Genomic DNA, 11,790 nt, shown 5'->3' with positions numbered 1-11,790 from the left:
AGGCTAACCTGGGCTGCATAACAACTCCAAGGCTAGCATGGACACATGGGACCCTGACTCACAATACATATAGACAGACAGACAGACAGACAGAGAGACAGACAGAGAGACAGACAGACATAATACATACATACTGGGAGTCAAACCGAATACTCCTTTCCTAAATAAATTACTAGTGTGGAGGCACAGCTGTGGCCCCAGCTACTCAGAAGACCAAAGGAGGAGCACAGATTGAGCCCAGAAGTTCCCGAGTTAATGTAATCACACACACTAAAAGAGGTAAATTATAGAGTAGGGCGTTAAATCTCAAGAAAGTGGCTTTAAAACCATGTTTGAAACATGGAAAATTGTTGAAACTGCAGGTCAAAGTCAAGTTGACCCGGCGATTACAGAAAGTGCACAGCAGACTCAGCCTTCAGAATACCCAGGAGCAGAGACTCAGGCAGACTGCAGCTGGCTTCAACACTGTGTTCTAAAAGAGCCAGTGAGGTGAGAAGCCTGCAGCTCGTGGTGAGCACAATAAACCATGAGCCAGGGGCTTCTCTCCCTCAGAGCCTCCCTTAGCCTGGCACCCGGAGGAGACAGGATTCCAGCAAGCCAGCAGGCTGTCTCAGTCCACACCGCTGCTCTCTCGCAGCTGTTATTGGTAGCTGAGCTCACATTCTGTGTGTTGAAACTGGCATACATAAAGGAATATATTTATTCATTATGGTATGGATAGAAATCAATAAGTTTTCAAATGCATAGAGACCAAGTCAGATCCTCAACAACAAATTGCAGCAAGAGGGCTGGAGAGATGGCTCAGTGGTTATGAACACTAACCGCTCTTCCTGAGGATCCAGGTTCAATTCCCAGTACCTTCATGGCAGCTTACAACTGTAACTTCCACGGACATATATACAGGCAATGTACATAAAAAATAAAAATAAAATATAAAATTGCTGCAAAAGATACTGTTAAAATATTTATTATAGAATACAAAAAAAATCGTGTTGATTGTAATTGCAAAAAGCATAAATGTTACTGGGCTGTGGCGGTGCACACCTTTCATCTCAGTACTTGGGATGCAGAGGCAGGCGGATCCCTGTAAGTTTGAGGCCAGCCAGGTCTACAGAGCTGGTTCTAGGACAGCCAGGCCTACACTGAGAAAACCTGTCCCCCTAAAGTAATAAATGTATGCATACATTGAAGAAAGGTACAGCTGAACTGATTCTCTCTAGTTTTTAAAGCTGTTGGCTTTCCATTTCATTTCTGCCTTTCCCCACTTTTCTATTCCAAGTGTGTTAATTTTATAATCAGAAAAAAAATGTTTCTTAAAAACACAGTATTGGGTGCTAGGTTGTTGCTGGGTTTGGCAGAGTGCTCACTGATGTGGGATTCCCCTCTGTATGATGTGAATACCACTGGTTAATTAAGAAGCTTCTTTGGGCCTGTTGATAGGACAGAGCTTAGGTAGGTGGGGAAAACTAAACTGAATGCTGGGAGAAAGGAGGCAGAGTCATAGAGAAGCCATGTATCCCTACCAGAGACAGATATGCTGAAACTTTGCCAGTAAGCCACTATCATGTGGCGATATACAGATTAATAGAAATGGATTAAATTAATATGTATGAGTTAGCCAATAAGAAGCTAGAGCTAATGGGCCAAGCAGTGGTTTAATAATATGGTGATTTAAATAATATGGTTTCTGTGTGATTATTTCAGGGCTGAGCAGCTGGGAACAAAATATGCAGCCTCCTTAGTACAAATTGGTGCCAACATGGTGGACTAAATCCATGTAAAACCTGAGAAAGCTTAAAAAGGAATCCTAGACACAAAAGAACAGAGTTAAGCATGGTTTGGTAGCGGCATTTTCTTGGGTGGGCTCTGTTTGCTAGAAGCAAGCAGAGGCATGGCTCCTTTAAGAGAGATTTTCCTGATTCAGCGGTAGCAGGAAAAAAGCCACACTGTTTTTAAATACTGGCTTTTTGGGCCGTGCTGCCAACCCCTCTGGCTCTTTCAGGAAGTAGAACATTTGAATGGGGTTTGTAAGCAATGATGTTACAAACTGCTGAATGGCTCAACATAGACCTGCTGCATACCTGGAACTGGGGCATTGTGCATGGCTCAGAGTCAGTGAACAGACCGCCTCTGCCATGTCAGACTGGGCAGAACAAGCAGGCAAAGCCATATATACCCTAGTAATGCCGAAGCTTAAGTTTTTTAGAAGTGCTTAGCATTTTAAGAAGCATTCCTGGACAGTAAAGAATTACAGATCTACAATAGGACAAATTCAGACATAAAAGACCTCTAAGTGAGTCACAGTGTTGGATAAATGTACGTAGGCTTCAGAGACAAAAAAAAAAAGTATAGACAGTAATAAAAAGAAGGAAATGGTTTTGAAAAAAAGGTAAAGTCTTTAAAAAGACAGAGTACAGATTTCATAGATTAAAAGAAGTAAGAAAGAATAAGCCACATAAAGATGGAATATACACAGAGAGTCTGTATTATGTTTATTATTCTGTTTTCTTTGAATTTTTGACTGCAGAGAGACATTTGATGCTGGGGACTGCTAAGCCAAGCCAACATATTTATTTTAAAGGTTTCTTGAATTAAAATATATGTGTCTAAGGATATGTTGCTTTGGAAAAGAGGTTCTTCTTTTGTTTCCACAGAGGATGAGAACCTATGGATTGCTTCCAGACTAATATGGTTTGATGCACCAAGACCTCTTGAAACAACACTGTGAATACCCCCCCAAAATTACTTCACCCAACAAAATCAGGAAGCAGTTTGGAGAAGAACTATGCCCATATTCCTAAATATTGTTTATAAATGGTTGTTTATCTTTAAAGGGGGATATGTTATAGAGATTTGCATTGGTATGGATCTTGGTTTATTGGTATAAGTTTAAGTTCAATTTTGTTATATGTCTATTTCTGCTCTTGATTAAGGTATTGTGTTTGTATAGCTCATTTTAAAATGTAATATATAATTAATAAATATAGGTTAATAGATAATCACATTAGTTAGATTTTCTAGATGTACAGAGATGTATTTCAGATGGATAGGCTTTCTTCAAACATTTCAAAGACTACAGAATATGGCATTTAAAATGTTTAAGGACTTAGAACTTTTCATGACAATGAGACACATCTGCTTCTGGCAACACCAATAACTTTAAGAGGAAGATGGGCATCAAAGAGGCTCCTTGTGAAGTTTGTTAGCCATTTAGGCAAAAAACAAAAAACAAAAAACAAAAAACCAAAAAAACAAAAAAACCTTGCTCTTTCCTGAACTGGACATGCAGAACCCACAGAGTAATGACTACTGAACTTACCTAAAGGTGAGACAATCCTTCGGGGTTCTTGCTTCATGAAAAAGTCTTCCAGACATTCTGCAGGACACAGAAGAAAGTGACTCGCAAACTGCCAATATAGGCAGAATTGTCTTTGAAATTTCCTGCTTTGTGGAAAAGTCTGCTGGATACTATGGGCCTGTAGGCTGAAGATGGATGCCCCAAGGGTACGGAAGAACTTTGGGTGACTGTCCAGGCAGCAAGATATCTCTGTCAATTCTAGAGTTTTGGAAGTTGCTTACATGCACTTCCTGTTTACTTAGGTAATATTATATCCTTCTGGAGTCTTTGATGGAGTTAAAGAATTTATAGTTATAGTTTTTCATAGTTATCATAAAAGATAAAGTAGATATAAATATTTTAATTATAATTATTGCTTTATAACTGTTTTGTTATATGTAATTTTACTATGTTAAAGTTAAAACCTTCCTTTTTATTTAAACAGAAAAGGACAGGTGATGTGTTATTCCCCTCTGTATGCTGTGAATCGCACTGGTTAATAAAGAAGCTGCTTTGGGACTGTTGATAGGGCAGAACTAAGGTAGCTGGGGAAACTAAACTGAATACTGGGAGAAAGGAGGCAGAGTCAGGGAGAAGCCATGGAGCCCTGCCAGAGACAGACATGCTGTAACATTGCCGGTAAGCCAAATAAATTAATATGTAAGGGTTAGCCAATAAGAATCTCGAGCTAATGGGCCAAGCAGTGTTTTAAATAATATGGTTTCTCTGTGATTAATTCGGGGCTGAGCAGCTGGGAACAAAATAAGTGGCCTCTTTACTACAGTTCGGCACACATTTCCAAAGAAGTGGGTTTGGCCCTCAGTACTCTAATGCTGGGTTTGAGAGGCACTTATGGGGTAGAGAACAGAGAATCTGAAGTTCAAATCCATACTTGGTTACAAGAGCAGTCAAGACCAAGATGGGATACACAAGACTATTCAAAAATAAATAAATAAACAACAATAATAATAATCCACAGTACAGCAAAGCCTGCAATTCAATTGCATGCAGTAGGATGTCCTGAGAAAGTAAAAGTATGTCTACTAAATTGTGTTTCTGCAAAACTGCAGATTGAAGGAAGGTCTGATCCCCACCATGCAATGTGCATATCGATAGCCCCAGCTCTGAGGCATGCTGAGACAGCGCTTCTATTTGTGCAAGCCTGGGTGACGAAGACTTGGAGGTCACCCGAGCTGCATAACCAACAGCTTTCAACACCCTCGGAAAATGATGTCATAATAGATGACTGTTCACACAGACTTCCAAAAGGACGCTGGGTCCTCAGGCAGGCAGACTCAGGTGCCCAGATAAGGATGTCTGTCTAAAGAAGAGCTATCTGAAAGGCTTCCTGACTCAGCTGAACAGTTTTTCTGCACCAAGTGACGTAAGGTGGTGCGAGGTGCCGTGAGGACTGAGAGATGCTGAGTGTACAAGGCTCCACCCCACTTGTCCTGCTAAGCTGCACCAGGGAGGTGCAGACATCCCCAGTCTTTAGATGCTCATCCCCCTCCAGCCACTCAGAGCATTCCCGCCAAAGCCACGTCCAATCAGAAAGTGCCAGCACTTCATTTTGCGTTCCATCCAATCATAAATGGACTGTGGTGCTTAGGCCCGCCCCGGAAACACTCTGGGCCAATAAGCCCCCAGATATTTGCATTTATATCCGTATCCGGCCTGGACAGTTGAGTGCGGGCAAGAGGCAGTTGAGGACCAGTGCTGAGGAACGGCTGAGCTGGTCTGCAGAGTGCAGGATGGTGAGAGCAGGCCCGGGCTGGGGTGGCGGGGCTCAGGACCTCCGAGGGTGGGCTCCACGGGAGAGAGACCTGCTGTTCCCTCGGACACCAGGCTCCCACGAGGGTGAGTGGGGGCATAGCCATCCCTGAGGCCACAGTTTCCTCCTGACTCCTCACCAGGCAAGTGCGAGCGAGATGCCCCTTGTCTTAGCTCGCAGTGAACATCCAGGATGGTGGGATGTAGTTTCCATCTGGAGTCCCAGCCCTGCAGAGGACAGAAGTTCGAGGCCAATCCCAGTCTCAAAGAACTCTGGTCTCTAGAAAATACAACAAGAAAGGGTGGCGGATTGGTTTGCGCAGAGGGATTTTGTTCCGTTTCCTATACCAGTGAGGAAAGTGAAAGTGTCGGAGTCCAAAGAGCCTTTGTTTGGAATTTTAAGACAGTCTTGTAGCCCGTGTTTGTCTCGTGTTGGTCCTGAGCTGTCTATGGGAAGACGCCCTTGAACTCGTGGAAGGCCGCCCTCTGCCCCCTCCACGTGGGGATCACGGGAGTTTGCCACTAGGTTCACCCAGTTTCCCAAAGAACTTTTATGTGGTTTGTGACTAGCGCTGTTTTTTATGTTAAGTGCTTACGTGGGATAGTTTGTTCACACAAGAAAGTAAATCTGAGATACGTACTGTGCCGTGCTGCAGTCCCAAGCCCCAGGTGGGCTGAGGCAGGAAAATTGGCTTTCAGGACTAATCTGAGCAAATTTGAGGCCAACATAGGCTACTACAAGAACTTAAGGGAGAGAAAAAATAAAACTAAGAAGCTCTTTTAAGTTTTTTCCCTTTGTCTGACATGGTTGTGTGTGTATGTCTGTGAGAGGTGCATGTTCCTGAGTGCAGTTCCCCAGAGAGGCCACAAGAGAGCAGTACTCACAGGCAGTTGTGAGTCTGGCCACCAAACTCTGGTCTGGCATGAGGAGTGCCCTCCGGGGGCTGGGGATTCAGCTCCATGGTGGAGTGTTTGCCTAGCAAGCGCAAGGCCCTGAGTTGGGTCCTCAGCTCTCCTAAGCTAGCCACCAAGCATCTAGCATGTCTTGACCCTCTGAGAGGTGACTCCTATCTCTCTGACTCTGCCCTTCTCTCTGTTTTTCAGTTTGGCTTTCCTGCCTAGCCTTATTCTGCCTTGCTATAGGCCAAATCGGCTTTTTTATTAACCAATGAGAGTAAAACGTATTCACAGTCTACAGAAGGATTATCCCACTGCAGCCCATCAATCATAGCGGAGAAAATGCCCGCAGACACAGTCACGTCACCTCTCCCCAGGTGACTCCAGTTTGTCAGGTGAACCGGGCTAACCAGCACAATGGCTCGCATGTGTCTTTTCAAATTAACCTTTGAAAACATAGGCGACCTACCTGCAGATTCAGTAGCAAGTAACATCTTACTATGTGCCTCAAAAATCCATCATCTGTTTCCTTGAAGAATCTCCATAATTTTTCTTTTGAAGAATTCTGTTTATCTTTGAGACAATAAGAAGACTTTCTGTTTTGAGACAGGGCATCACCTCATAACTCTGGCAGACTCAAGCTCACAAATACACACCTGCTTTTGCCTCCCAAGTGCTAGAATTAAAGGCATACACCACTATGCTTAGCCACGAGTTTTTTTAATAAAAGCAAAAATGGGGCTGACAAGATGGCTCAGATAAAGGACTTTATTGACTTTATTTTTTAATTACATATTTTCACAAATGTGTACATGACGGCCAGTGAGATCAGGTGACCACTTGCTGGAGGTGATTCTCTGTGTCCACTAAACGGGTCCCAGAGGTCAACACAGGTCGTCAGGTTTGGCAGGAGTCGCAAACCCCATGAAAGTTCTTGGGAAACTGGGTGAAGCTAGTGACAATCTCCTGTGACCCTGACACGGAGGGGCAGAGGGCTGGACTTCCAGGGATTCAAGGGCATCTTCCCATAGACAGCTCGGGACCCACATAAGACCAACAGGAGCTCTGAGACTGTCTTAAAATTCTGAATGAAGGCTCTTTGGGCTCAGTCACTTTCACTTTCCTCACCGGTGTCAGAAAGGAAACAAAATTCCTCTCCGCAAACCGGTCTGCCACCCTCTCTTGCGACTGTGGATGAAGTCTGAAAATAGACACTCGGCACGACACACAGATACGTTGGTATTCCATGCAGTTTCAGTTGAACGAATGTCATGTTTCTGTTCTGGATTCCAGCGTGAGTGTATCTCTATCCACGTGGGGCAGGCAGGTGTCCAGATCGGCAATGCCTGCTGGGAACTGTACTGCCTTGAACATGGCATTCAACCTGACGGTCAGATGCCAAGCGACAAAACCATCGGTGGCGGGGACGACTCCTTCAACACATTCTTCAGTGAAACCGGAGCTGGCAAGCACGTGCCCAGAGCAGTGTTCGTGGACCTGGAGCCCACTGTGGTCGGTAGGTGCCTGGGTCTGGGTGGAGGCTTCCTGGGAGAGCGTGAGCGTCTCAGGAAAACCCGCTGACTTCTCTGCAGAGTAGACTCAATGTGTAAATGTGTGCTTGTGACTGAAAGGGTCGTGTGTGGGTGGTTTGTGTGTGCACTGACAATGCTTAGAAGATGCTCTCGATCTGCACACACATGGACTTGAATGTCCCTGCCCTAAAGACTCATGGTGTGAATGCTCTCTCTCCAGATGAAGTACGCACTGGAACCTACAGGCAACTCTTCCACCCAGAGCAGCTGATCACTGGGAAGGAGGATGCGGCCAATAATTATGCCAGAGGTCATTATACCATTGGCAAGGAGATTGTCGACCTCGTCCTGGACCGGATCCGAAAACTGGTAAGAGGATTGCAGAGGAGGCTTCTTGTGGTGGACAACAGGATAGAATCTCAAACAGGGCAGGAAACCTGGAGGCAGGACCTGGTGCAGAGGCCATGGAGGGTGCTACTTACTTTCTTGCTCAGCCTTCTTTCTTACAAATTCCAGAACCACAAGCTCAGGGATGGCCTCACCTACAACAGTCTGGGCCCAATCAATCAGTAATTAAGAAAACTCCCTGAAGGCTTGTCTGCAGCCTGATCTTATAAAGGTTTATTTATTTATTGTTTTTGGTTTCTCAAGGTAGGGTTTCTCTGTGTGACAGTCCTAGCTGCCCTGGAACTAGCTCTTGTAGACCAGGCTGGCCTCAAACTGATAGAGATCTGCCTGCCTTGGCTTCCAAGTGCTGGGAAAGTGCTGGAAAAAAAGGTGTGTGCCACCACTACCCAAGAAGGTCTTTTCTTAATTGAGACCCCCTTCTCTCAGAGGAAAGTCTTTATCTTTGTCAAGTTGACATAAAACTTTCAAGCCCAGTCATTTTTGACAATTCTTAAAATCAGGAATCTATCATGAGTTTACCAAAATCCCTTACTACGCAGCCACGGCTGAGATGCACAGCCATGGGTCATTAAGGTCAAAGTGCAGAGTGTGTGTTATAGACAGTCTGGATTTGTCTCAGTTTACAGAAGTGGAAGTGGTGAGTGTGGGGCTCGGAGGCTGGGGCGTGGCTCTGTAGGCGCCGGCTTACGTACTCTGGCTTCCCACAGGCAGATCTGTGCACAGGACTGCAGGGCTTCCTCATCTTCCACAGCTTTGGAGGGGGCACAGGATCCGGGTTCGCATCTCTGCTCATGGAACGGCTTTCAGTGGACTATGGCAAGAAGTCCAAACTGGAATTCGCCATTTACCCAGCCCCCCAGGTTTCCACAGCCGTGGTGGAGCCCTACAACTCCATCCTGACCACACACACGACCCTGGAGCATTCTGACTGCGCCTTCATGGTGGATAACGAAGCCATCTATGACATCTGTCGGCGCAACCTGGATATTGAGCGTCCCACATACACCAACCTGAACCGTCTGATCGGGCAGATCGTGTCCTCCATTACAGCCTCCCTGAGGTTTGACGGGGCTCTGAATGTGGATCTAACAGAATTCCAGACCAACCTGGTGCCATACCCTCGCATCCACTTCCCGCTGGCCACCTACGCCCCGGTCATCTCAGCTGAGAAGGCGTACCATGAGCAGCTGTCCGTGGCAGAAATCACCAATGCTTGCTTCGAGCCAGCCAATCAGATGGTTAAGTGTGACCCTCGCCACGGCAAATACATGGCCTGCTGCATGTTGTACAGGGGGGATGTGGTTCCCAAAGATGTCAATGCGGCTATTGCTACCATCAAGACCAAGCGCACTATCCAGTTTGTGGATTGGTGTCCGACTGGATTTAAGGTAGGATTGGGTGCTATGACAGCTACAGCTGCCAGCAAGCAACAGCTCCTGTCTCAGGGCCATAGCTTTGGGACGAATCCCCCTTTCCATGTCAGGTTCCAAAAAAGCATCTACAGTAAGGAGTTTAATTGCTAAGTGACTTAATGCTTCCTAGTATCCAAATGATACTGGGAACTCCATTCTTACCACCAAGTACCAAACCTTATTTCTTGTTGGTTTGCTTGCTTGTTTTTGATTTGGGTTATTTGGTTGGTTTTCAGAAACAGGGTTTCTCTTTGTAGCCCTGGCTGTCCTGAAACTCACTCTGTAGACCAGGCTGTTCTCAAACTCACAGAGATCTGCCTCCCGAGGGCTGGGGTTAAAGGTGTGCGCCACCACCACCTGGCCTCAGTCCTTACTCCTTAGACCATCAATTACCAATCCTCAAGCATCAGTGAGACACTAAGAAGACAAGGACTTCCAAGGGAGGGGCCTCTGTTACAGGGGCTGGGAACGCAGTGGCTCGCCCAGGTTTCCCCTGCTGCACCTGTAGGTCTGCAGTAAAAAGCAGGCCTGTGGGGAGGCCTAAGTTAGGGGCACTCTGGCCCTCCAGAGTCGGCCAACTCCAGGTGCACCCACTTAGTCTCTGTGCTATGGGTCCCTTTGTGTCAGCATGGGTTTGGTTTCTGTCACATTCTTTACAACCATGGCTGGGCCACACTAGTTTCTGTGTTTAGAAACAGTGTTTCATCTGGACATTCATGGGGCACAGGCCTCTGATCCCAGCACCAGAGTAAGTTCAAGATCAGCCTTGGCCGCAGAGTTTGTGGCCAGTTTGGGATTTTCAAATAATTTTTAGAGCCTTTAAATTATAAAAAATATACCAAATATTTTAAAGGAAGCCTGATATATTAACTTACCTTTAAATAATAGTATTTTATAATGTATAAATACTATAATTTAAATAGTATTAAAATATTAATACTGAAAGCTGAATTCTGTGCCCCAAAAGCTTTTTGTTGCTACAAAACAGGAGGCAGTCTCTGCATATTCCAGATATATTCTGCCTCTAACACGAGTGATGTTGGAGCAGAGAGCAGCAAAGAATCTGCATTCCTAAGGTTTATCTTCCTTCACCTCCAAGAGTTCTCATTGCTAAAGGTCACTGCTACACAAGGTTTCCTATAGCAAATACAAGGATTCCAGCCGGCTTCGTTTTAGCTAAGCACACAGTATACCGTGGGTAGGGTTCTCGGTCTTTGCCCTTGTTGTTCCTGTTTGTCCATTGGTGGTTTAAGTAAGGACTTTAAGATCTTATATGTGTTGCTGTGTGTAGGAGATTATTCCCCGAAGTACGGCGTGAGTATTTGCAGCTAGACCTGGGCCCACAGCTCCCGAGCTAGTGAACTCTCGTATTTCTGAGGCTATTATAAACTCGACTGTATGTTCTCCTTCTCTGGCAGGTGGGTATCAACTACCAGCCCCCCACCGTGGTGCCTGGGGGAGACCTGGCCAAGGTACAGAGGGCTGTGTGCATGCTGAGCAACACCACAGCCATCGCAGAGGCCTGGGCTCGCCTGGACCACAAGTTTGACCTCATGTACGCCAAGCGGGCCTTCGTGCATTGGTACGTGGGAGAAGGCATGGAGGAAGGGGAGTTCTCAGAGGCCCGGGAGGACCTGGCAGCACTGGAGAAGGATTATGAAGAGGTGGGCGTGGATTCCGTGGAGGCAGAGGCAGAGGAAGGAGAAGAATACTGAGTGTATGGGTCTGGCTGGCAGCCGGCCAGTTATCTCTTCCCCACCATTGAAACTGAAGGGTTTATTTACTTAATAAAATTTCTGTATTGAGGCACTGCCTTCCCCTGTGTGCTGTACTTTCTAACAACATTTTAGATACTGGCCTTTCTCAAGTCAGATTCTCTGGGGAAAATATAGCAGTTTTCCCTAAGAAATGGTAAACATGTCTGTCTGTCTGGTCTTAAGTTCTAAGGACATCAGGATAAGGTGATTTTTAGTGCTGCTCGAGCGGCTCAGGAATGGACCCTGTCTTGGGCTGCTGGGGAAGGGGCCCCTGGGCCTCAGGTGTGTCCTGGGGCTGTGGGGGCTCATTGACCGAGGCTTCATTTCCACTGAATCATTAGCTCTCCTCCCCTGGTGTCGCTTTGCTGTTGGAGGGAACCAGAACCACCCACCATTGCATGGCTGTATTGTACTCTGATCACTGTCTGTCAAACCCTTGTTCCTGGTGTGGACTGAGTGTTGAGTGAGCGCTGGTTGGTAGGTTCTTTGATGCAAGAACCAAGACTTTTCTTGGTGAAGGCTCATTTTCAGCCAAGGGCTTCCCAGGAACGTAACCGTGGAGAAGATTCTGGTACCGGCCCACATAGACCCTCATGCAGTGGCCCCATCCTAGTCAGCTGGTAGTTATGCTTAGATGCACACATGAACCACACAGACGATGGCCTGGATCATCAGAA

At 46.0% G+C, this 11,790-nt stretch overlaps 1 protein-coding gene across 1 annotated transcript; it reads left to right on the top strand.

The window, feature by feature from the left end:
- Nucleotides 1–5,077: 5,077 nt before the first annotated feature.
- LOC130883372 (tubulin alpha-3 chain) lies at nt 5,078–11,071 on the top strand. Its single transcript, XM_057783672.1, has 5 exons — nt 5,078–5,091; nt 7,298–7,520; nt 7,757–7,905; nt 8,652–9,332; nt 10,775–11,071. Exons 1-5 carry the CDS (start codon nt 5,089–5,091, stop codon nt 11,069–11,071), a joined length of 1,353 nt encoding a protein of 450 aa, XP_057639655.1. The 5' UTR covers nt 5,078–5,088.
- The last annotated feature ends 719 nt before the right edge of the window (nt 11,072–11,790 follow it).

This window comes from Chionomys nivalis, chromosome 1 (assembly GCF_950005125.1).
Source record: "Chionomys nivalis chromosome 1, mChiNiv1.1, whole genome shotgun sequence".
Lineage (NCBI taxonomy): Eukaryota > Metazoa > Chordata > Mammalia > Rodentia > Cricetidae > Chionomys > Chionomys nivalis.
The sequence above is the reverse complement of the archived record's forward strand: the minus strand, read 5'-3'. Positions and strand labels throughout refer to the sequence as shown.